The 25029-nt window shown below is 37.7% G+C and overlaps 1 protein-coding gene across 1 annotated transcript in view; it reads right to left on the reverse strand.

The window, feature by feature from the left end:
- The window catches only part of LOC307124852 (multiple epidermal growth factor-like domains protein 9), a 104186-nt gene that overhangs the window by 9272 nt on the left and 69885 nt on the right, over positions 1–25029 (reverse strand). Inside the window, exon 4 of the mRNA XM_079814311.1 lies at positions 13491–13640. Coding sequence (XP_079670437.1) covers positions 13491–13640 — 150 coding nt within the window. The remainder of the gene's footprint in view (positions 1–13490; positions 13641–25029) is intronic.

Here is a 25029-nt window from a genome sequence, read left to right on the forward strand (position 1 = left end):
TATTACTCAGTCTTCAGTGTCACATGATCCTTCAGAAATCATTGTAATATGATATGATTTAGTGCTCAAGAAACATTTTAAGTACAATTTTGTGCGATATTGAAGAAAAATGCGTTATCCTTGTTAAATAATGCGATATTCGAAATGCGATACGATATTGCTTTAAGATATCCCCAACTGATATCTTTCACTGTGTTTACATGAATACTCATCAAGACTCATTTTGACATAACGGTGTGTGTATTTGACAGTTCGAGTGTGTAACAAGACACGAAAAAAAGAACAGCTTGTGCGCACGTTTCGGTGTGTGTCTGACAGCAGACAGCGCGAGACATCAAGGAGTTGTTTTTCGCAAGTTATTGCGTTTAATAACTCTTTTTAACGTCAAGCAAGTCACATAAGAATCAGTTGTGTGCCCAGTCTATTCTCTGCTATATGCGGCGACCTAAAACGTACACTTTTCACAATGTTGAAGTAGCCTATTAAAATCATTCAGATATTGCGTGCCCTTGCGATATGCATATTGCAATATGTACATTTGCGATATTTCGATAATTTCTATATATTGCGCATCCCTAATATATATATACATACACATATATACACATACACTCACCTAAAGGATTATTAGGAACACCATACTAATACTGTGTTTGACCCCTTTCGCCTTCAGAACTGCCTTAATTCTACGTGGCATTGATTCAACAAGGTGCTGAAAGCATTCTTTAGAAATGTTGGCCCTTATTGATAGGATCGCATCTTGCAGTTGATGGAGATTTGTGGGATGCACATCCAGGGCACGAAGCTCCCGTTCCACCACATCCCAAAGATGCTCTATTGGGTTGAGATCTGATGACTGTGGGGGCCATTTTAGTACAGTGAACTCATTGTCATGTTCAAGAAACCAATTTGAAATGATTCAAGCTTTGTGACATGGTGCATTATCCTGCTGGAAGTAGCCATCAGAGGATCGGTACATGGTGGTCATAAAGGGATGGACATGGTCAGAAACAATGCTCAGGTAGGCCGTGGCATTTAAACAATGCCCAATTGGCACTAAGGGGCCTAAAGTGTGCCAAGAAAATTTTACATTACACCACCACCAGCAACCTGCACAGTGGTAACAAGGCATGATGGATCCATGTTCTCATTCTGTTTACGCCAAATTCTGACTCTACCATCTGAATGTCTCAACAGAAATCGAGACTCATCAGACCAGGCAACATTTTTCCAGTCTTCAACTGTCCAATTTTGGTGAGCTCGTGCAAATTTTAACCTCTTTTTCCTATTTGTAGTGGAGATGAGTGGTACCCGGTGGGGTCTTCTGCTGTTGTAGCCCATCCGCCTCAAGGTTGTGCGTGTTGTGGCTTCACAAATGCTTTGCTGCATACCTCTGTTGTAGCGAGTGGTTATTTCAGTCAAAGTTGCTCTTCTATCAGCTTGAATCAGTCGGCCCATTGTCCTCTGACCTCTAGCATCAACAAGGCATTTTCGCCCACAGGACTGCCGCATACTAGGGATGGCTCGATACCACAATTTTGTCTTCGGTACGGTACCACAATCTAATACCGAAGTACTGATATTAAATCGATACCATACAGGGTCTGAATTTTGATGCGGGTATTGCGCATAATTTTACTCACTCACGCAAGTTTTGGGTTTATGAAGCGGGAAATTACAGCAAATGTTTATTATTAAATTAATCAACAAAGATTATCACATCAATCAGTCATTTGGAAACTTTTTTGTAAGTAATTTCAGCATTACTGCGCGTCTCCATTGCTTCTGGCTTCAAAAGACAAAAGTATTGCACTATAAAAGCAATCTGCGCACTCAGATTCAACACTTTCGCTTCCGTTGCGGGACAGCTGATGGAAATCACTTGCCCACGTCCTTTTAAACCTCGCCAATTTGAACATGCAAGCGATTTTATAGCATTTCGTAATACATATGGGATGAGAGCTCTTTGAGAGAGTTTTCTTTGCGCTCATGCCAACAACAAACACACACACACACACACACACACACACACACACAAGCCTAAAGAGCTCGCGCATTCCAAATTAAGTTGTTTTTCCCTCAGTCAAATACACACAAAATTATGTCAAAAATGTCAATCTTTAGTGAGTAGTTACATAAACACAGTTGGGTATGTCTTTCGCGGATGTAAATAGTGCAATAGTATGCGTGCAAATATTATGAAATCTAAACGTCACTGGTTGAAACGAACGCTGGAGATTTCCTTATATTTAAACGATACGATCTTATGTATATGCGTTAATCAGTGTTAAAAGAAAAATGTCTAAATTAGATCGTTAGAATTATGCACTCACCTTGTCGATCTCTTAATGTCTAGTACAAGTCAGGAATTAAGTGACAGATGCTTGGCAAGGTTTGATGGTTCTTCAGCAGTTTTATAAGCAAAGTAATTCCAAATTTCACGTCTACTCCTCTCTTTATTAATGAGTTTTGTGCGTGTTGAGTTAGATTCAACTGCTGTATACATCTTGTTCTGTTGCCACATTTGCCGGTTTTGCATCAGTTTGGGTAGCGCGCTGCCACCTAGTGGTGAACTTCGGAGCAGCATATATACCGAAATCATGATATCGTACCGCTTGTAGACATGTGCCGGTAAACGGTAATACGATATACCGCAATAATGAACATGCACAATATTGTTATCGTGGGCACTTCAAAATACCGTGAATAATTATTTATTACGAATTATTCAGATTTTTAGAATGTATTTTAAGAATACTTTACCCGTCAACCGTTTAATATGAACAACGCGTCAAAGAGGAACGCGCACTGATGTAAACAGACCGTTCATGAGCCGGGCACATGGCGGAAGGCGTGAAGACGCACTGAAGTGCACATTCACTTTCAGACAGCAGAGGGCGCTGATGGAACAGCAGAAATACAGCCGTTTCCCCAGTAATCACAATCCGGTGCTCGTCATCACATAACCTAATACTTAAAGACTTAAAGTCATTTTCAAATTTTTTTTTTTTTTTAAGTTTTAAATTACATGCCCTAGATATTGTTTGAATATGTTCTGACTGTTGTTCAATCACACACTTTACAATATGGCTCCATTATTTAACATTAGTTCATTCATTAACAAACTGACAATGAAAAATACTTCTAAAGCATGTATTAATCTTAGTTAAATGTACATTTCAGCATTTAATAACACATTATTAAAATCAAAAGTTGTAACTATTATTTAATGGACCTGAGCTTACACTAACAGTTGCTTTTTTAAACTAACATTATCAAAGAAGAATAACTTCTGTAAAAATGTAGCTATTCGCTCTTTGTTAATGTTAATGCATTAACTGGCGAGACATTATTGTAAAGTGTTAACTATTGTTCTTTATAATTCTTTAGCACTTTAATCTGTTTCAAATATTTGTTTACTTTATACATTTTTGTGTATTTCTTTATTGTATTTAAATGTTTGGTTCTTTTGTTATAATAAAGTTTTTAAACCTGTTATAGTATGACAACACTTTTTTTGCAACTTTTTTTAAATATCGTGATAATACCGTATACCGTGATAAAAGCTTCAGCAATTAATCGCAACATGAAAATTTGATACCGGCACATGCCTAACCGCTTGAAATAAAAATATACCGGTATTTTTCCAGTACCGGTATACCGCGCATCCCTACCGCATACTGGATGTTTTTCCCTTTTCACACCATTCTTTGTAAACCCTAGAAATGGTTGTGCGTGAAAATCCCAGTAACTGAGCAGATTGTGAAATACTCAGACCGGCCCGTCTGGCACCAACAACCATGCCACGCTAAAAATTGCTTAAATCACCTTTCTTTCCCATTCTGACATTCAGTTTGGAGTTCAGGAGATTGTCTTGACCAGGACCACACCCCTAAATGCATTGAAGCAACTGCCATGTGATTGGTTGATTAGATAATTGCATTAATGAGAAATTGAACAGGTGTTCCTAATAATCCTTTAGGTGAGTGTATATATACACATTATATATATACACATTATATATATATATATATATACATACATACATACACACATATATATATATTATAAATATATAGAATCGATTTTAATAACCTGGCACAATGAAGATCAAAAAAAGGGTCCCACTTTATATTGGCCTTAACTATTGGACTAACATTTAAATTAATAATTTTATACAATGCACTTCTGTGCACTTGCTGCTTCTGTTACATTGTGTATACATGTTTTTACATTGTACTTACATAGAAAAAATTACCTGCGTGTAATTACATCTGTCTAATTTCTGTAGTTACATTTATAATTGACACTTCTCTTACACCTAACCCTATCCTTAAACTTACCTATACCACCACACCTGTCCCTAACTTCCCCCGTATCCCACCACAATATCAGCAAAACGTGTTTTGCAATACAATATGAACACAATAAGTACATTGTACTTATTTTTTTATTCAAGTACATAGTAGTTAAGGCCACCTAATATAAAGTAGGACCAAAAAAAGATATGTGAGAGAGAAGAACTAAGAAGGAGGGAGGAGGAAAGAAGAAAGAGGCAGTTAAAGCAAAAACCATGTTGAGGCATACAAAAAGAGTGAGCTGGAAGCAATAAGACAGACTGTATGCAGTACCTGCTGTGAATCAAATATATCTAGCAGAGAGGCAGTTTTTACGTTACATACGGAGAAGGGCAGTGAATCAGGGAGCACTATGACCCTCCTATCATCATTTGCCCAGACTCAGCACCTGCATACAGCCGACAGCAGGATATAAAACCCAAACCTTCAGGCAGTGATTGCACACCCAGGGACTGCTACACTAGAAGGACCCATTTTCCACATTTCTCAAGCGTGAGGGCAATAATGATGGTAAGATAATGACACAATGAAAGGACGGAAAGAGACCGAGGCAGAAAACAGCCCGTTTAGATACATCATCACGATAGTAAAAACAGCCACGTAGGGACAACAAGCTTAAGCTTCTTTGAACTTAAAACGTTTATCCCAGTACAAGAATTAAGAACATTCACACAAATTACATGAATAAGACCATGAAAGAACAAAGAGAAAAGAAACGGACTACTTGAGCTGTTGAGTGAAATCAATGTACACACACACACACACACACACACACACACACACACACACACACACACACACACACACACACACACACACACACACACACACACACACACACACACACACACACACACACACACACACACACACACACACACACACACACACACACACACACACACACACAGAGGGTTTTTTTGTGAAATGTGGGCACATTCCATAGGCGTAATGGTTTTTATACCGTACAAACCGTATTTTCTATCCCCCTACACTGCCCCTGCCCCTAAACCTACCCATCACAGGAAACTGTGCAGTTCACTTTCTGTGAAAAAAACTCATTCTGTGTGATTTATAAGCATTTTGAAAAGTGAGGACATGGGGAACGTCCTCATATTTCACCCTCTTTTTGTAATACCTATGTCATACCCATGTCATTATACACATTTGTGTCCTGATATTTCACAAAAACATGCCCACACACACACACACACACACACACACACACACACACACACACACACACACACACACACACACACACACACACACACACACACACACACACACACACACACACACACACACACACACACACACACACACACACACACACACACACACACACACGCTCCTTTTGTTTGGTCTCACCTTTATGTATTTATTCCAAAAAGCCGTTTTTCGCTACTTTTGGCAGCAGCAAAAACTTGACAAAAAAAATTCAGAACTGCTCAGCACTGCATATGTCCCAACATGTTACAACATTCAAAGATTTCCGGCGACACACAAGATATGCTTCCTCAAGTTGATGTGACTCTGACTCGTGACAATAATGTCAAAAATGAGGCTAGTCAATGTTTAACCATCTCATAATTACATCGGCGGCAGCAGCTTCTTGAGTGCTGTGACTTTTACCTAGTTGTTTTTTCAGCGTCACAAGCGTTGACACACAGATGCACGCAACGTTTGACGCACCATCTCAAACAGGTATGGACATGCTCACGGCTATAGTCGTTCCAGCAGTTTTCACACTTCCTGACAAAAGGGAGAATTAAAACCCCCACAAATAAAACACTTACTGAAGAAATAGAGACCCTAAAGATAGAGTACCTAATGGTTTTAGAAATACATTTAAATGTACAGTAATTCCAAAGAGTAAGTGAACAGAGTCAAATTACTCTTCTGCTCTCTATATTATGAATATATGAAGATTTCTTGTCCTATATTTTCATGTCTGCTCATTTTAACAGCTCACTGTGTATGTTTCATTCTCTCACCATCTATCTATCTATCACAAGGGTGGACAGAAAGAAAACAGCAGTGGCAAATAACAACTTTTTCAGACTGCTGAATCAAAGCTGAAGCTCTGGTGGAACAAAGCTGGCGACTTTCGTCAACATTATAGCAACTGACACTGCGTGGCACATAACAAGCCAACCAGTGCTAGGTCATTTCCAATGCAAATTCAGCCAGCATATGCAAATCAAACTAAGGAAATCTAGCATTATCAAGGAGAGCAGAGACAATCTGTGCCACTTGTAAAGAAAAATGACATTACAAATTGCTAAGGGAAATTTCAGTTGAGAATGATTGAATGAGTTTTTAAACTACACACGTCACGTAGACTCTACCACTTTATTTCTGCCTTAAAATAAGTGAGATGTTCACCATAGCTGGGAAAGAGGGAGTCTTGAATGATGTCACAAGCTTCCGACAAATAAATATACTATACACACACACATACATTTCCATTAAAACATTTGTGGTAAGTTTATTTAATTTAATTTTTTGAAGCACGTTTTTGAAAAGTGTTTTATATGGTCACAAAGACTGCTTTTATTTGATCAAAAATACCGTACCATAAAACAGTAATGTGAAATGATTACATTTCTTATTATTATCAATGATGAAAACTGTTGTGTTACTTAATATTTTTGAGGAAGCCGTAATACATTTTTAAAGGATTCTTGGATGAATAGAAAGTTCAAAAGAACAGCATTTATTTAAAAGTCTTTACATTTTGATCAATTAAATGCGTCCTTGCTGAATAAAAGTATTAATTAAAAAAAAAAAAAAAAAAAAACACAACCTACCTACCTACATACAGTACATTCAACTAAATATACAGTAAAATATATAGAACATTAAAAGCTATTATTTTTGAGATAGTCAAGAATATGTCCAGAGAGTCGTGAACAGATGCAGCCAGTTATGTTTCTTTCAACTGACATAAATAAATGATTTGATAAACAATTTTTCATTTCATGTTCTGCTGCATCTACCTTATAAAGCCCCTCCAAACTCCAGAGAGATCAAATAAGGTAAAAATTTCCCATGAAACCTTACAAATAAAGACTGACAGCTGGTTTGGAACAGACATTCACAACAGCATGAGACATTCTGTAGGAGAGACCTAGTGAGAACGACCTAAGGAAACCAAGTGGCACAATATGGTTAAATATGTGCAGTACTGAAAGATTAAGACTTGAAAAATCCCTGAGCCGTCTAACGAGAGTTTAATAATTCCATATTTTAAAAACGCATCAACCTAGTTCATCAAACAATAAGCACTACACGACTACATGAATTTATAATGGAAGATGCGAGAGCTTCATCTTCGCCTGTCAATTCTTCTCTACTTGTGTCTCAACAAATCATGTGTGTGTGTGTTTTTGGAGACCTCATGGGTTTTGATTTAACAATGCACAACAAAAAATGTCAAGGCCACGTCACGGTAACAATAGGAGGTCCTAATAATGACTTGTTCGCCATTCAGGACAATTGATTTTTTGTCACTGAGACAGCATACATTTGTTAATTCAGACGGTGCTGTAAGCACAAACAAAGAATTATTGAAGCAAAGCAAATCCAGTCATTTATAGAGATCAAATAGCTGACTTCAGAGTGTTTGCTCTACAAGGACTGATTTCAGAAAAGCAACTTCAAAAGCCCTTTCTTTTCCTGACGCAGAGACCCTAATCATAATGGAAAAGCTTTTCCTCACTCTCTCACTAATACTTTAATAAAACACACATTTTGGATACTGCATAATACAGCATTCCAACGGTACTACAATACACAATAGCTACTGTATAACATCTATCTACTGTGTATATCACTGCACCCATTGATGCCAACTTTTATCCACATTTTACATCTCATGAACTACATCATACAATGTCTCATTAAAGTCCCCATGAAATCAAAATTAAAAAAAAATTTCCGTCTAGTGTGCTAGTTACCATCTAGTGTGGTCCAAAACAATGACAAAATTTGCATTTAGAAGATATAAGCATTCAAAACTTACAATCTCTCACTTCCACCAATACGGATCAACAAATTTGATGACATCATTCTGCACTTCAGCTTCTCATCAGATTTTCAGTCCAATCAAATCAAATGCCCTCTTCTGGAGTGTCACGCCCCCCTGTATACACAATCAATTCAGCATCCAGATCTGTGGGGAGCTTGCCATCAATGAATTTCCGAAATGTTCAATCCAACAGGAACTAAAATCAGACCAAAACTGTGTTGCGTATTGTGTATTCCTTTTTATGTGACTTAACCTATGTGACTTAATCAACCTGTGCTACACTTGCAAATAATAAACATTACATAAACAAAAATTTATCAAATTAATGATTTTAATTAATATACACTACCCACAACAGTTTGTTTTTAATACCGAAATAAGTCTTTTATGTTTATCAAGTCTGCTTTTATTTGCTAATATGCTGATTTGGTGCTCAAAAAACATTTCTTCTTATTATCACAGTTGAAAAAATGTGCTGCTAATTATTTTTGTGGAAACAGTGCTACATTTTTTCGAGGATTATTATTATTATTTGAAAAATAAATCTTTCATAACTATGTACACGGTCACTTTTAATTGAATGCATCCTTACTGAATAAATGTTTTAATTAATACATTTTTCCTCATCTTACTGACCCTAAACTTTTAAAAGGTAGTATATAATAACACATTAATTTTGTATTAAAAATAATACAAAGGCAACAGTCATGCAAACATATTGCACATACATTATTAATTTCTTTTCTTTCTGAAGATGATGTAAATTCAGTGTCTAAGCGCTGTACTTTAGATTTTGTTAGTGGAAGTTTCTGTTGCGGACTGCCTTGTACAAGAAACACAGTACTTTTAATACTATGTGACACCATGGGAAAAAAATAAAATAAAAATAAACTTAAATATTTACATTAAGACTCAACATCAGTGTAAGCTAGCTGTGATGAGATCTAAGCAAAGAGCTACTGGCTGTGAGTTCTGAGGGATGCATCCAGACTGTAGATGACCATGGACACAATTAGAGGAAGAGAGAAAAAGAGTCCCCGAGCACCAGCCGGACGGTGACTAAAACTCGACTACATAAATCAAACAGAAGTTGTGTTATGAGCTGTTTCCTCTCTCACTAATACTGAATATTGGGTTATTCGCTTTCATGTCGTCACTTTAAATTTGATCTTTGAAACCGTGATACCACACTGTGAGCTTAAATATGTTGATGACATTTATTTTAAGGGCACATCTTTATGACCAGGGCAATAAAAAAGTTAGATGAAAACTTGATAAGGAACCATTCCGGCATTGATCTACAACACTTAACTCAACACTCGCCAAGCCACAGGTTAAAGGTTTATCCTTTATTTGGGTTATGGCATTGGCACTCAGGGGTTACGTACAGTAGCAGTTTCTTATAAAAAAAAAACAGCAACAGTAGGGCAGAAGTGTGCAAATGGGTGCAACAACTGCTTATCATATCGGTAACCCACATAAAGTCCTGTACAGGTGCTGTTTGGTAAACCCGCAGCACTTAAAGGTGTCATGAATTGGCTTTTTACATTTTTTTATACTGTTGTCTGAGGTCAACTTATGACGTTCGCATGGTTTTTACATTCAAAAACATCATAATGAATAAGCAATAGGCTACTTTCTGCATTGGTTTTGAGGCTCTCTGAAAAACGGTCGGTTTTTATGGGCGTGCCGCACTGAAGACTTAGAAGTAAACGCCCACAGCTAGGATTGGATAAGATTTGCATATTTAATGAGCTTCTGCTCCCGTCAGTGACAGAGTGTGGCAAACGGCAACCGGAATGAATCACCCAGCCCACAGCCAGGGCTCGCAAAATGTCTTTATCAAACAAACACAACGATTCATCTCTCATTTTATTTCTGTATCATTTCGCCCGATCATCAGTGAATATAACTGCGAACCGTACACACACACACACACATGCGTGCCCGTCTGAAAAGCAAAAGCACATAGCCCCGGGACTTTGGGCTTTGCGAGCTGGCTTAAACAAATCCGAGTCTGATCACGAATGAACCAATGACACCTTCTCCAGCCTGTGACAGCGTGCTAAGGTATGTAATCAATAGATATCTGTAACAATGCAATACTAACACATATAAAAAAATTGTTTTACTCACATAAGTGTGTTGCACTGTTCCTGTCGGATCCAATATAGAAGGCACAGCATTGTGTTTTAATCTCAATATGTCTGCAAATCCAGTCTCGACCTCTATCTTGTTTACAATCGATTCTGCATTGTTTAGCTCCACGAGTCGGTGGGCGGGCTTGAGGCGGTGGTTCTGCGTCCTAATACGTCAATGGTCGACATATTGTGAGATCTCTCGTTTTCTGGGCCTGGTGTCTATAAAAGCTTTTCATTGACTAACAAGGACGTTTTCAGATCTGAAACTTACAGGATATTCTTATATCACAAACTTTTATATACCAAAGGCTCAAAGGAAAGTTGATTTCTCAATTCATCACCCCTTTAACAGAACACCGACCCCTTACCAACAGCTGCACTAATTCAATTCCGTACCCGACCCAACCCGTTTGACCATGACCTGAACCGTACCCGAATTAAATCTACTACATCAGGTAGCTGCCTAACAGTGGGTTCTGAATTGAGTCGAATTAGTCTTGGCTATTGGATTCGCAGCCTGCCCGTGCCTATTGATTCCTGACCCGCACTTGTAAATGATGACGTAAATATTATTCCACCTGTTATATCAAGTATTAGCGATTCGGATTCACCAGTCGGCGTGCAGGACTCTGCCTAGAGCTACATCAGTATTTCTTGATGCTAAACCTTGAACCAGCAACCCTTCAAATCACAGCGGCGGAGATAATGCCGCCCATGGTGCAGTGCAGGATGTAAACTAATGATCTAAGCCATGTGCTTTGCTTTTGTGCGGAGTGACCTTTACAGCAGCACACGTGTGAATTAATCACTTCCATCCTCCTGTTGGTGCTTTGACATTATGATATATTTCCTTTGTTTAGGTCTCAGTAAAACAGTTCCCCCATTAAGCTCTATAGAGACGTCCAGTGGGTCCGCAGAGTAATCTAGGGGCAGGCGGACGATACATTTAGCTCTGCAGGGAGCTTTGTTAATAAAAGTGTGGCCTTGATGGGTAAATGAGGAATTCATTTAACACTGGTGTGCTCCCCTGTACCTCATCAGGCAGCATCATCAGGGATTTACGGGCAGAAGAAAATAAGGTCTGTCAGCTAATCAGCTGCTGTCCTGCCTGTGCTGGTTATTAGCATTCCATTACCATAATCACTAATCCTCAAAACCTGTAGTTCCATTTTAGTGTGGACAGCTTTTTGGATGCAGGCATGATGATGAACACTCTCTTCTTTCTTCTACACACAGTTCTCTCATTGAATACTATGACAGGAAGCCATACTTTTCGAATCAGGATTTACTCCACACTAATTATGCATTAGAAAAGTTTTGGCAGACTATGTATAATCTCAAAATGCAGTTGCTCCTCCAAATCAACTGCAGAAATGCCGGAAAAGAATGTGAGAGAGAGAGAGAGAGAGAAGCACTAGCTCTGGGCAGGTATGTTAAGCTTGCTCTTCAATCACATGTAAGAGCCTAATATAACTTTTATTATACGGATGTGCCTTGAGTTATACTCATGTGCCTCAGTTTTCATAAATATAACTGGCAAAAAAACTGACAATTATAAAACACATATGCATTTTCTAGTGCATAACATAAGAAAAATGTATGTGTCTGTAACAGCAACTGTAATAGCAGCAACGCTATTGCATTGATAAAAGTGTGTACACAGCTGTACTTCTTTTTAATGGAATAAGACCAATGGCAGTTATGCAAATATGAATCTGTACACCATCATTTTTACATTTTTAAAAGCGTTATTTTTATATATAATTCAAATACACTGCTCTTCAAGTGAGACGTCAATAAGATTATTTTAAAGAAATTAAAAAGACTTTTGCATTTCTATAATTAATATAATATAGGCATGTATAATATAATTAATAACATTACAAAAACATTTAAACACAATTACACAAAATTAATTTCTATTTCCAATAAATGCTGTTCTTTTTTATTTTTTATTCACCAAATAATCCTGAAAAGAAAGTATCAAAGTATCATGGTAATACGAAATGTATCTTGAGCACTAAATAAGCATATTAAATGATTTCTAAAGGATCATGTGACACTAATGACTGGAGTAATGACTGCTAAACATTCAGCTTTGCCGTCACAGGAATAAATTAGATTTTAAAATATATTAAAATAGAAAAGAGTCATTTTAAGTTGTAAATAATAACAATAAAACAAATCAGTCTGTATTTTTTAATGAGGGTAAAATTACTGAGTGTATCTTTAAAAATATGACAAAAATATTGTGACTGAAATATGAGTAATTCTTCTAGTGGATATCATATGGTTCTCAGAACAGCAGCTGCACTGTGTGGCTACATTTCTGATGTACCGTACTAGGAACACTGAACACACACACCTGCTCTTTTGCTGCTCTATGTGGTCTATCTCCATTGTCAGGTCCTATCTTACATCAGCTTGCACGGCTACAAGAACATTGCTGCCATCAGAAAACCCAGAAACCCATCCACAGATCAACAAAATAATATCACTCAATTCCTCACAAACATATGCCGAACAAAATCAGCCTACAGAGATGGAGCACTGTGGGACTCATAAAAACACTGTCTGAATAAGACACAAGAAACACCCCCATACTCTCTCGCCTTTACAGTATATTTCATAAACGCATCCTGTGAGGGTTTTGTTCAGAGTGAAGGCCCAGAGAGGAGAGAAAAAAAGTTTCCAGTTTCACTTTCACTTAAAATAAAGCTATCTTCTCTAAAAAGTCTCAGTCCACCCACCCAGAAATTCAGGCAGCAGGCGGATGGCCAGAATGATGCAAGACACATAATCCAAAACAGATGAGAGGGGGGTACTCAACATTTCCCAGATGTGGAGATCTCCTCAGAATTTCCTACAGCTGTGGCCAATAGGAGCTCAATAATAAAAGTTAGCAGGCTACGCTAATGTGGGCTACACTAGCCTGACGTGCATTTGAGGAGGACTTACCCAGCTTACAGCTGCCTGTGGAGGTGACGCTGGAGCAGGGGCAGGGGATGCAGGGGTCCGTGACGGGAGAACCAGGCCTTCTGTAGAAATTATACCTGCAGTTCTCACAACTGGGTCCTTCGGTGTTGCCTTGGCAGTTCATGCAGATGCCTGAGAGAACAGGGGGAGGGAGAGAGGGTTGAGTAAACAGACCCACAGCTGTGACTGACAGGACTTTGGTCCAGTGAGGTGGACGAGAGGGGAACAGAGTTCAACGACGCCAAACAAGGTAGACATAACAAACCTGAAGTTAGAAGACCGATGCCGAGGGGGAAAAAAGAAAAAAGGAAATGGAGAGATTGAGCAAACGCATTTCTAGGGAGCGTGCATGAAAACAAGGAAGGAACTTCCTCAGACCCCGCCAGAGCATGTGCAAATCTAACGACAAAATGCTAATGGTTGTGAAAACAAATAAACTGCATTCAAAATTTGAATAAGACCTTTTTGTGTGTGCCAATAACATTCAAGGGAACTCTTTACAGGTTGAATGGCTTGAACTGCTTATTATATTGATTTAAAATGTTGAAAGGCAAGTGAAAACAGAACACTTCAACAAGTGATTGCATAATTCACAGAGGAAGTACGAGAAACCACACACACGCACGAACACACGCGTGCGCACACATTAAATTACATTCCTCTGATCATTATGTAACAAGTCCAACCTGACATGTGCAACAATAGCACACTAATTGAAGAAATCTCTAATTGCAGAAAAAGTGACCAAAAATGACTAGAATGAAATGGCAGAAGGAAGGACTGGTGAATATCGAGGTGTTGTTTTGGAGCTGGAACAGGATCTGGCAGTGTTTTCACACGTGACAATGATCCTCTGCATCGGACTTCTTGCATTTGCTGTTTTTATCCTTCATTTCTAACAAAGCACCACTACTGGTCATAATGCTGTATACAAAGATGAATGTCACTGTATTAGATGATAAAATATCAAAACAATAAATATAGCAGGAAACACTTTTCAAGTGTTATAAAATAAAAGATGATGTGCTGTTCAAAATTAAAGGGATAGTTCTTTAAAGGGATAGTTCTGGCCATTATAGTGTTAAATATAAATATTTTTCTTATAAAAAACTATCGATTCACTTCGGAAGGCTTTTATTAACCACCCAGTGAACTGTCCCTTTTAAATGACACTTGTTGGTTGGTTGCAAAAATTATTAAGATAAATGAAGTTCGCTTTCTTTCTTTGCCAATGCCTCTTGGTCTGATTTTTTATATTCTAATTCTAAGACATTCAAACATTTTCAATTGCGGCATCAATGTCCAAATACGTTTTGAGACCACTGCAGTGCTCAGTGAGCAATTATCTCAGACAGAGAAAGATTAATGGCCCAAATTAACCACGCAACAGTCACAACTAATGAAAAATTGCATCACGTGTGTATCTAGCATCACTAGTATTCAGCTGACTTTGAGTTTCTTTACAGCTGCTATCAACACAAGCATTTACACAATTTTTGATCATCTGTATAAGAAAGAATGCTGTATTTGAGTCTGGATTTTAATGAATATCTGAATTAACTTTATAACATTTGATCCAACATAATATCATAGACAGTCACACAACAAGGTGATTTCTTTCTTTTCAGGTTTATTTGTCTCATCTTTCAGTGGCTGTGCAGGCAAAAAGATAAATAGCTATTAACAAATACAGTGCTTAAAGGGATAGTTCACCCAAAAATGAAAATTACCCCATGATTTACTCCCCCTCCAGCCATCCTAGGTGTATATGATATTCTTCTTTCAGACGAATACAATCGGAGTTATATTAAAAAATGTCCTGACTTTTCCAAGCATTATAATGGCAGACAAAAATTTGAAGCTCAAAAAAGTGTATCCATCCATTATTAAAAGTAATGCCGTGATGCCAAACTCCCACCGGGAAGAAGAAAGCCGTCATGTTTACAATTGTGACAATGAGCAGAGCCGGCCCAAGGCATAAGCAAACTAAGCGGCTGCTTAGGGCCCCCTTTGCCAACAGGGGGCCCCCAAGAGCACATGAAATGACTTTTTGCAGTATGTTATTTCATGATGATTGAAATCGCGAAATGGCCTTAAACAATTACTAAATAAACTGTAAAATATTACGTTTTCTAATATATGCACGGATTGATTCTGACAGCACTGCACAAGCTTGCGGCGCCATCGGCCAGACACTATTCGCTTGTTAGCCAGGGTTCAAAGTCCAAGTGTGAGGAAAATCTGTGCTAAAACGTAATGTTACTCGTCGTTATTTTTTTTTCTGCAAGTGCTATATCGTCCCCTTGGAATTATAAGTTGTGTAGCCTATATTTTGGAAGTTTTTATTTAGAAAAGGAGTCGAATGGAGTGCAAAAAATACAATTTTATTTCCGCCAAAATAAAAGCTCTGTTTAATGTTTGAAAGAAATCAACATTTCCTGTTTTTAAAAGAAGTCTCTTCTGCTCATCAAGGCTGCATTTATTTGATCAAAAATAAAGTAAAAACGGTAATATTGTGAAATACTATTATAATGTAAAACATGTGTTTTATATGTCATTTATGATTATAACAATGGTGAAAACAGTTCTGTACAATATTTTTTGGATTTTTTTAAAGCTTTCTATTTCAGAGAAATGCTGTTCTTTTGAACTTCCTATTCATCAAAGAATCCTGGGGAAAAGTGAGCATATTCAGCATAAGAGACTACTTACTTTTTTTTAAGTACATATCCCAGTCTGAACTGTAGTACAGTAAGGCTTTGAATATTAACATCTGACCACTCTTGTGGATTTGCTACTGTTACAATTAAAAACCGTATAAGGGTAAAACTATTACAGCCAGACATGATGAACACAGCTACAACTACTAACATTGATACTGGGTGTGCGAATTATCAAGAATTGACAATAGTCAATCGTATTGGTGGCACAGAGGGGCCCCCAAATAAAATTCTGCTTAGGGCCCCATAAGGGCTTTGGCCGGCCCTGACAATGAGTGCTTACCAGGATCAACTGTGAAGTTTGCGGCTCCATTGTATGAATATACACTCACCTAAAGGATTATTAGGAACACCATACTAATACTGTGTTTGACCCCTTTCGCCTTCAGAACTGCCTTAATTCTACGTGGCATTGATTCAACAAGGTGCTGAAAGCATTCTTTAGAAATGTTGGCCCATATTGATAGGACAGCATCTTGCAGTTGATGGAGATTTGTGGGATGCACATCCAGGGCACGAAGCTCCCGTTCCACCACATCCCAAAGATGCTCTATTGGGTTGAGATCTGATGACTGTGGGGGCCATTTTAGTACAGAGGTGGACAAAGTACACAACTCCATTACTCGAGTGAAAGTAAAAGTATTACTGGTCAAATATTACTCTGTTACAAGTGAAAGTTGTTAAAAACTATTTTTACTTAAGTAAAAGTACAGAAGTACTTGCTTTTAAAAGTACTTAAGTATCAAAAGTAAATTTCCTTTTTTATGTCAATGGATTATTTTATTATTGTTGCATTTTTGTATAAATGCACGCTATGCCATGGTAGTTTAAGCCAGTTAGTGATGCTCCATATGACTACCTTGAACTAATTTAAATACTTAAAAGTTAGAAAGCTTTTTACAAAGCTGCTGTCACTTTAAGGCAGAATGCACAAATCCTACACACTGATACACATCCGATATTCCCCCAACTGTTTACGTTCACTTAAGACATAATCAACTTTGTTTACGTGCATACTTTCCAAAATGAAAATGTTTACATTTTGTGTGTATTGGTCTGTTTAAGTGAGAAAAAAACACAAAAGAAAGCTCTATTCAGTTCTCGTGCTCTGGCATCTCAGAGGCACAAAAAAACCCCAGACTGAACTGAACTCTTTCATCATGCTTTTTCAGATTCATCCATATGTCTATGCTTCTCTTTCTCCCAGATATTTACATTTTGCCCAAAAAAGTAAAAGTTAAAAACTTTTAAAGAAGAAACAAAATCATCCACTGACTTGCAAAGCTGCTACAGAAACGACTTTTGACTTTGAGGACCTTGATAGAAATGTAGTGGAGTAAAAAGTACGATATTTGTCTTTCAAATGTAGTGAAGTTAAAGTAAAAGTTCCCCTAAAAAATAATACTTCAGTAAAGTACAGATACTCAAAAAGTGTACTTAAGTACAGTACTCAAGTAAATGTACTTCGCTACTGTCCACCTCTGCAGTGAACTCATTGTCATGTTCAAGAAACCAATTTGAAATGATTCGAGCTTTGTGACATGGTGCATTATCCTGCTGGAAGTAGCCATCAGAGGATGGGTACATGGTGGTCATAAAGGGATGGACATGGTCAGAAACAATGCTCAGGTAGGCCGTGGCATTTAAACGATGCCCAATTGGCACTGAGGGGCCTAAAGTGTGCCAAGAAAACATCCCCGACAACATTACACCACCACCAGCAGCCTGCACAGTGGTAACAAGGCATGATGGATCCATGTTTTCATTTTGTTTACGCCAAATTCTGACTCTACCATCTGAATGTCTCAACAGAAATCGAGACTCATCAGACCAGGCAACATTTTTCCAGTCTTCAACTGTCCAATTTTGGTGAGCTCGTGCAAATTGTAGCCTCTTTTTCCTATTTGTAGTGGAGATGAGTGGTACCCGGTGGGGTTTTCTGCTGTTGTAGCCCATCCGCCTCAAGGTTGTGGCTTCACAAATGCTTTGCTGCATACCTCGGTTGTAACGAGTGGTTATTTCAGTCAAAGTTGCTCTTCTATCAGCTTGAATCAGTCGGCCCATTCTCCTCTGACCTCTAGCATCAACAAGGCATTTTTGCCCACAGGACTGCCGCATACTGGATGTTTTTCCCTTTTCACACCATTCTTTGTAAACCCTAGAAATGGTTATGCGTGAAAATCCCAGTAACTGAGCAGATTGTGAAATACTCAGACCGGCCCGTCTGGCACCAACAACCATGCCACGCTCAAAATTGCTTAAATCACCTTTCTTTCCCATTCTGACATTCCGTTTGTAGTTCAGGAGATTGTCTTGACCAGGACCACATCCCTAAATGCATTGAAGCAACTGCCATGTGATCGGTTGATTAGATAATTGCATTAATGAGAAATTGAACAGGTGTTCCTAATAATCCTTTAGGTGAGTGTAGATGCACACCGGACTGTTATTGCAGGGACATCGACTTTACATTTTCACGCCCCTAATATGACGTGGAACAAATCGAAGGCGTAACTTGTGGTTGCGTTACATGTCAGTCAAACGTCCTCTTGGGCGGTCCTTGACTGCCGTCAGTCTGAAGGTGTGTCTACGCGAGACTGGCAGGTGAGTAAATTATGGGATAATTTTCATTTTTGGGTAAACCATCCCTTTAACTAGGGTACATTTTTACATTTTCTGAATAAAATGTGAGTGGTTCTACTGTTCAAAATTCACCAACACAAGGCCTACAGCAAGTGTTTTCTGAATGGTTGCTAGAGCATTGCTAGGTGGTCACTTACTGGCCTGGGAAAAATTGCATACTCCCAACTTTCTTTTGTCCCAAGATGCAAGTCAATTGCTTATCTGATTGTACTAGTACACCCCTTCAATATTTGAAGTATCAGTCTTGTCTGCATCACAAACATGCCGTGTAACACTTCTTTACAATATATTTGTCTCAATAACATGAAATAATTTAATGAAATATGACCAGGCATTGAACTAGACATTTTTTGGCATATGTATATTATTGTAATCTGTTTCTCACCAGAGGAAGATGGCCTCTCCCAGCTAACCCATGTCTGGTTTCCCCAAGGTTATTCTTCCTCTTCAGCTAAACTTCCCACCAAGGCATTTTTCCTGTAAATCTGCTTTGAAAGTATATGTATTGTTAAATGCATTGTACAAACATCTGACTGGACTTCAGCAAGCACCGCTAATAGAGTATAAAAATAAATCCACTAAAAATAATAGAACTGAGAGATAAATGTTGTTAAAAAAGAAGTCAAATTAGGGTATACTTTTATACACAAAGCTAATTGAATTAATTTCAGTGTATTACACAAGCTGCCTATCAAAACTGCCTTGGGATATAAAACATGGGATACAATTACAACAGCATGGATCAATTGCTGACTTCAAGAGTCTGTCCATCTACTGACAAAGCAAGAGCATGAAAAATCTTTAGGGATGAAAACAGAAACATTCTTTGAGTGAAAGACAGAGTGAAACACTAGAGAGATCCAACTTATGGCCAAAAGCACACAGATCAAAGAGGCTGTGTATGGGTGTTTGAAGAGATGGGCTGCTGTCAGACCCACTCGTCTATGCGTGTATATGTTTGTTTTTCCACTTGGTCTCCAGGGCCAGAAAGTAAAGCAGGAGAAGGATCATTAGTGTTCAAACACTGTTCCCTGTGTTGAAGACGGATATGTGTCCACAGACGAAGCCTTATGCAAACACTCCTCCTGGTCCAGCTCTAACTCTTCTCTCCTCTCATAACAGGAGACTGACACAGGGGTCAGAGAGAAGCAAGATCAGCAGGAGAGCAATCAATGATGATGTATTTACATGACCATAAGGCAGTAGACAAAACAAGTATCTTCAGTGGTCGAAAGTTTACATACACTTTGAAGAATCTGCAAAATGTTAATTATTTGAACAAAATCAGAACCATCATTAAAAAAATGCATGTCATTTTTTTATTTAGTACTGTCCTGAATAAGATATTTCATAGATGTTTACATAGAGCCCACAAGACAAAATAGCAGCATTTATTCAAATGTTTACATATGCTTGATTCTTAATAAAGTGTGTCATTACTTTTTTTTTAGTTTTGTAATGGTTGTTCCCTTTGTTGTCCCTTGTTTGTCCTGAACAGTTCATCCAAGTCCTGCAAGTTCTTTGGTTTTCCAGCATCTTTTGCATATTTGAACCCTTTCCAGCAGTTTGCTTGTCTGACTATCACCATACCAAGCTCAATTTAAGATTGAACATTGGTCTGGGGAGTCTGCTATGTATTTTACGGCACAAGAGGCGTGATAAACAAGCATAAATTAAATGACTCTGTACGCAATTGGATAGTCCTTCAACTAATCAGACCACAAGAGGCGTGATCAGTGGGCAACGACCCATCGCTTCTCTACCCGTCATCGTGTTAAACCCGCCAGGTGGATAAGCCAGTCTGTGATTGGTTCCTGCAAAAGTGTAACAGAAGCAGTAGAAATGAATGTACAGGTTTCCAGACTGAGTTGCAGGGCGAAATCAAATCACTGGCAGATCAGGCTGGGTTTACCCAGTCTAGCAGTTTGCAGCAAACAAGGGACTCATGAACAACTATCACAAAACAAAAAACAGTTGTGGATGATCCAGGTGATGACAGTATTAAAGGGGTCATGATGATTCTAAAAGGAACATTATTTTGTGTATTTGGTTTAATGCAATGTGTTTACGCCGTTTTAGGTTAAACAAATTCATTATTCTACACATACTGTACATTCTTGTTGCTCCTCTTGCTTCATTCTAAAAAGCACAGTGTGCTCTGATTGGTCAGCGATCCAGTGCATTGTGATTGGCCCGAATACCTTAAAGGGGTACTTCAGCGCTGGGAAGGGCCACTTCGCTGCCCTAGGGCCACTCCCAAAGCCACGGCTACTGGTTATCACTTGCCCACCGCGGCACCACCCCCAACATCGTTTTGATATTCATAGTAATAAAATCATTTCGTTCAGTTAGAGAACAGACACTTAAATTAAAAACTGAACGTGTTTTTTTCGATAAAATGTGAGTGAGCCGAACGAAAGTCACGTCATAGACTCAGCAGGAATCAAATTTCATTCATCACGAAAGAAGAGCTGAGCAGAGCTGAGGTAAGCACGGCAGTCATTGTCAGCACGTGTCCAGTCTGGCGCGTTATCAGATCACATATGGAAGCTAAACTTTCATAGGAATTAATTGAAAAGTTGAAACACTCACTTTGCTCCGCACCGCTCCGTTATGAATGCCGAGCCGCGAGCGCCTTTACATTCTGTGAGTGAGATCCCTCCCCTGTGGGCGGGTTGAAAACATGCGGAACTAGCTCCTGTAGTCTCTAGCCTCTACCCAAAAATCCTCCGATGACACAGATTTTTTCCAGAAATGAAATGCATAATTCTCTCGTCTCAGGTTTTAGGTTAATATGAGGGGGGAAAGTACCATAATTCTTGCCAAATTTCGGTTCCAAAAGCCAAGCGGCTGTGTCTGTGTGAGCCACCACGTGACCGGGAGGATTTCTGAAGATACTCGCAGTCACACAACACAAGTGTAGTTGTTTTATTTCATGTGTTCTACCGCGTCGTTTTACAATGCCAAAGAGGTCTAAAGTGTCATCGATTTGCTTGTATAAAGTCATCTAAAGCAATTCCATAGCTGAATGTCTTTCCTCCGCTGTACTGTCAATCATTCTCCGTTCAGCATTTAAACTGCGCGTCGCGTTCGGTTACAGTCAGCAGCAGCACGGTAAAGCTCACTCCAATATGATATATTCCTGTTATAATACTTGATATGTAGATCAAATAATTTTCTCATCTTCCTGGAGTTTATCTAGCGGTTTCTGAACGATGTTGGTACTCGCTACCAGGTGACAACACAAGGACTATTAATTAGCATCACACGCACAATAACCGGAATTTAAAACTGTGAAGAAACAAATAATCAGTGAACTTTTGGACAGATATACATAGTAGACTAGGATTTGTACGCTCAACATCTCTTCTCTTTATGCCGTGAACTTTTCAATGCGCACTCGTGCACTCTGACTCCATATGTTGCTTTAAGCGCATCATTCTGCACCCGGGATGCGCAGAAGCGCTTTGTTGCCGTTTCATATATTCTCATAGTTTTGTGCAATGAAACATTATTTAAAAAAATTATCTTGTTCTCACGTATCTATCATATCTTTGTTGCCCCTTTACAGAGCTGCACATTACGTTTACAATAAACTATAAATCTTGTAATTTTATATTATTTGTGTAGGCCCATATAATTATTTACAGTCTTTTATATATATATATAAATATATATATATATATATATATATATATATATATATATATATATATATATATATATATATATATATATATATATATATATATATATATATATATATATATATATATATAAATATTTAATTAAATATAAATTGTTTTTCATAAATATATTTAATAAGAACACAAAGTTTTTGTACCTTTTCATTATGTTTAGATTTTATAAAATTAGTCCAAAGATTTTTTTCAAGAATAACTTTTTGTAATTGCAATTTTTTAAACTATCCACTAACCTAATTTAATATATATTTTTATCCTAGCTTATGATTACATATTTTATTCATTTATTGTTTTCTCTATGATGAGGTAGTGTGTACTTAGTGGATTCTGGATTGTGTTTAACAAATAAAAGAGTGACTATTAGTTCCACAAACACAGACGTACAGATATTCTATAGTGATGTAGAAATATATGAATGATATATTTATAACCCTTTTATTTTGCCAGTTTGTTGTGCTTGTTTCAGTTATTTACTGAATTGAATATATATTTAAATATTTAAAGGTGTTAGCTGTAATCTTACACTGCAAAGTGATAACTTAAAAGGGATTAAATTCATAATTATTTAAAGTTCGAAGCACACAAAAAATGTATGCAAAGCCCTAAAACTGACAATTAATTGGCAAAATCGCGAGTCGCGGGTCGGCTGGGCCAAGCAGGGTTTTACCACCTCTGCCTCATTTTGAGCCAGGAAAAACCCTGCCTGTACACAATGTCATTTGTTTATTTATTTATTATTTATAATATGTTCATGTTGTGGCAAAAAGGTTTCTCTTTTTTTTGTTAATTTTGGCCAAGTTAGGATTGATGCCAATCCTGAGTGTCTGCTGGTGCACCCCTATCCAAAAAGCACAACCAGTTTTATTAATAATGTTACGCTGAGTGAGAAGTGTTTAGAATTTGAGAATGTTTTAATTAAGGTGAAAAATAAAAGTTGTGTGTTTAATGTATTTTTGTTGATGTTGAAATGGATTTTAAAACATATGGTATCGGAAAAAGTATCATTAGGAACCGGTATCGAAACTGAGGTATTGAAATTGGCACCGGATCGAAAGATTTTGAACAATATCCAGCCCTACAAACAACATAGTTTGGCTTTCGCAATCGAAAACACACCATCTCCATGACATGGTGGCGCCGGCGAGAATAAAAGTTACGCCTTCTTTCCTCTTTTTGTAAACATTTGGGCGGTGTTATGAAACTCTGCCCCCACATACTGATGTAGAGATGTGGGGGCGTGTTTGAACGAAGTGTTTTAGGAAGATGTGGCTGAGCCTTAACTTTTACAAAGAATATCTCTTTGGGTTTGAGACTTTGAGCTTTGTAACTCTGCAGATCTTATACATGCACAAACAGCTACATAACACACTCAAGAGAAAAGAAAACAAGAAATCGCATCATATGACCCCTTTAAGAATCAAGTGTAAACTTTTTAACAGGGTCATTTTTTATCAATTCAGTTATTCTTTTGTCTTATGGACTATATATAAATGTGACATATCTTATTCAGGACAGCACTTAATAAAAAAAATCCTTTTTTATGATCCCTCTAATTTTGTTAAAATAATTTTTCAGATTCTGCAAGGTATATGTAAACTTTTGACCACAACAGTAAATCAAGCATAATTAAAATCAAACAACAAAATATTTGTGAAAGTGTTTCCTACACTGTTTCATAGCCCCTATTTACAAAAAAAAAAAAAATTAATAATATTTTGTATTTATACGTTCTCATAAAAATACAATTTATAATAATAAAACCTATTTGTGAATGTGTATCTATAACTAAACATTAAGTCGGTAAGTGAGTCAGATGTTAATTAGCAATTGCTCTGGAGGACTGAGAATGTAATTCAAATAAATTTTTAGTCTTTTTGAACTCTTTTTTTTGTCTCTTTTTGAGTCTCATTAAACTCGCTACACTGGTTACAATGTAGTAAGTAAAGTCCTGTTTATTGTCTTTGTATTATTTTGTGTTATCTAGTCGGTTTCATTTAATCAAATTCAATTCAGTCTGAAAACTGTCAAATTTCTTTGGGAATTGCAGCGCTGTTACTGAATAGCGGAGCAGGATACACTGGTGGAAGAACTTTAAGTGCAGCTGGTTCTGCAAGACTGTGAAAACTGTGTGGTGAAAGCTTATAGATCAGCAGCTGAGAGTCTACAATGTGAGTCCACAAATCACCATTATGACAGTGGCGAGGAATTCACTGAACTGGGAGGAGGAATAATGAGCCACATTACAGAGTGCGTATGCAAGAGTGTAATTATGAAGACAGGTGCGTGAAGATCAAACACACGCTTAGCGTGTAAATGAGTAGAAGATGCTTATTGTGTGGCTGAAAATTGCAATTATGCAGTAGGTGTTCACCCAGTGTCTGTAAATTTAAAAGGTTTTTGACAAAAAAAGTGAATACATGCCTGGACTGAACTAGGGATGGGCCTTTTTGCGAT

This window comes from Gobio gobio (assembly GCF_949357685.1).
Source record: "Gobio gobio genome assembly, chromosome: 4".
Lineage (NCBI taxonomy): Eukaryota > Metazoa > Chordata > Actinopteri > Cypriniformes > Gobionidae > Gobio > Gobio gobio.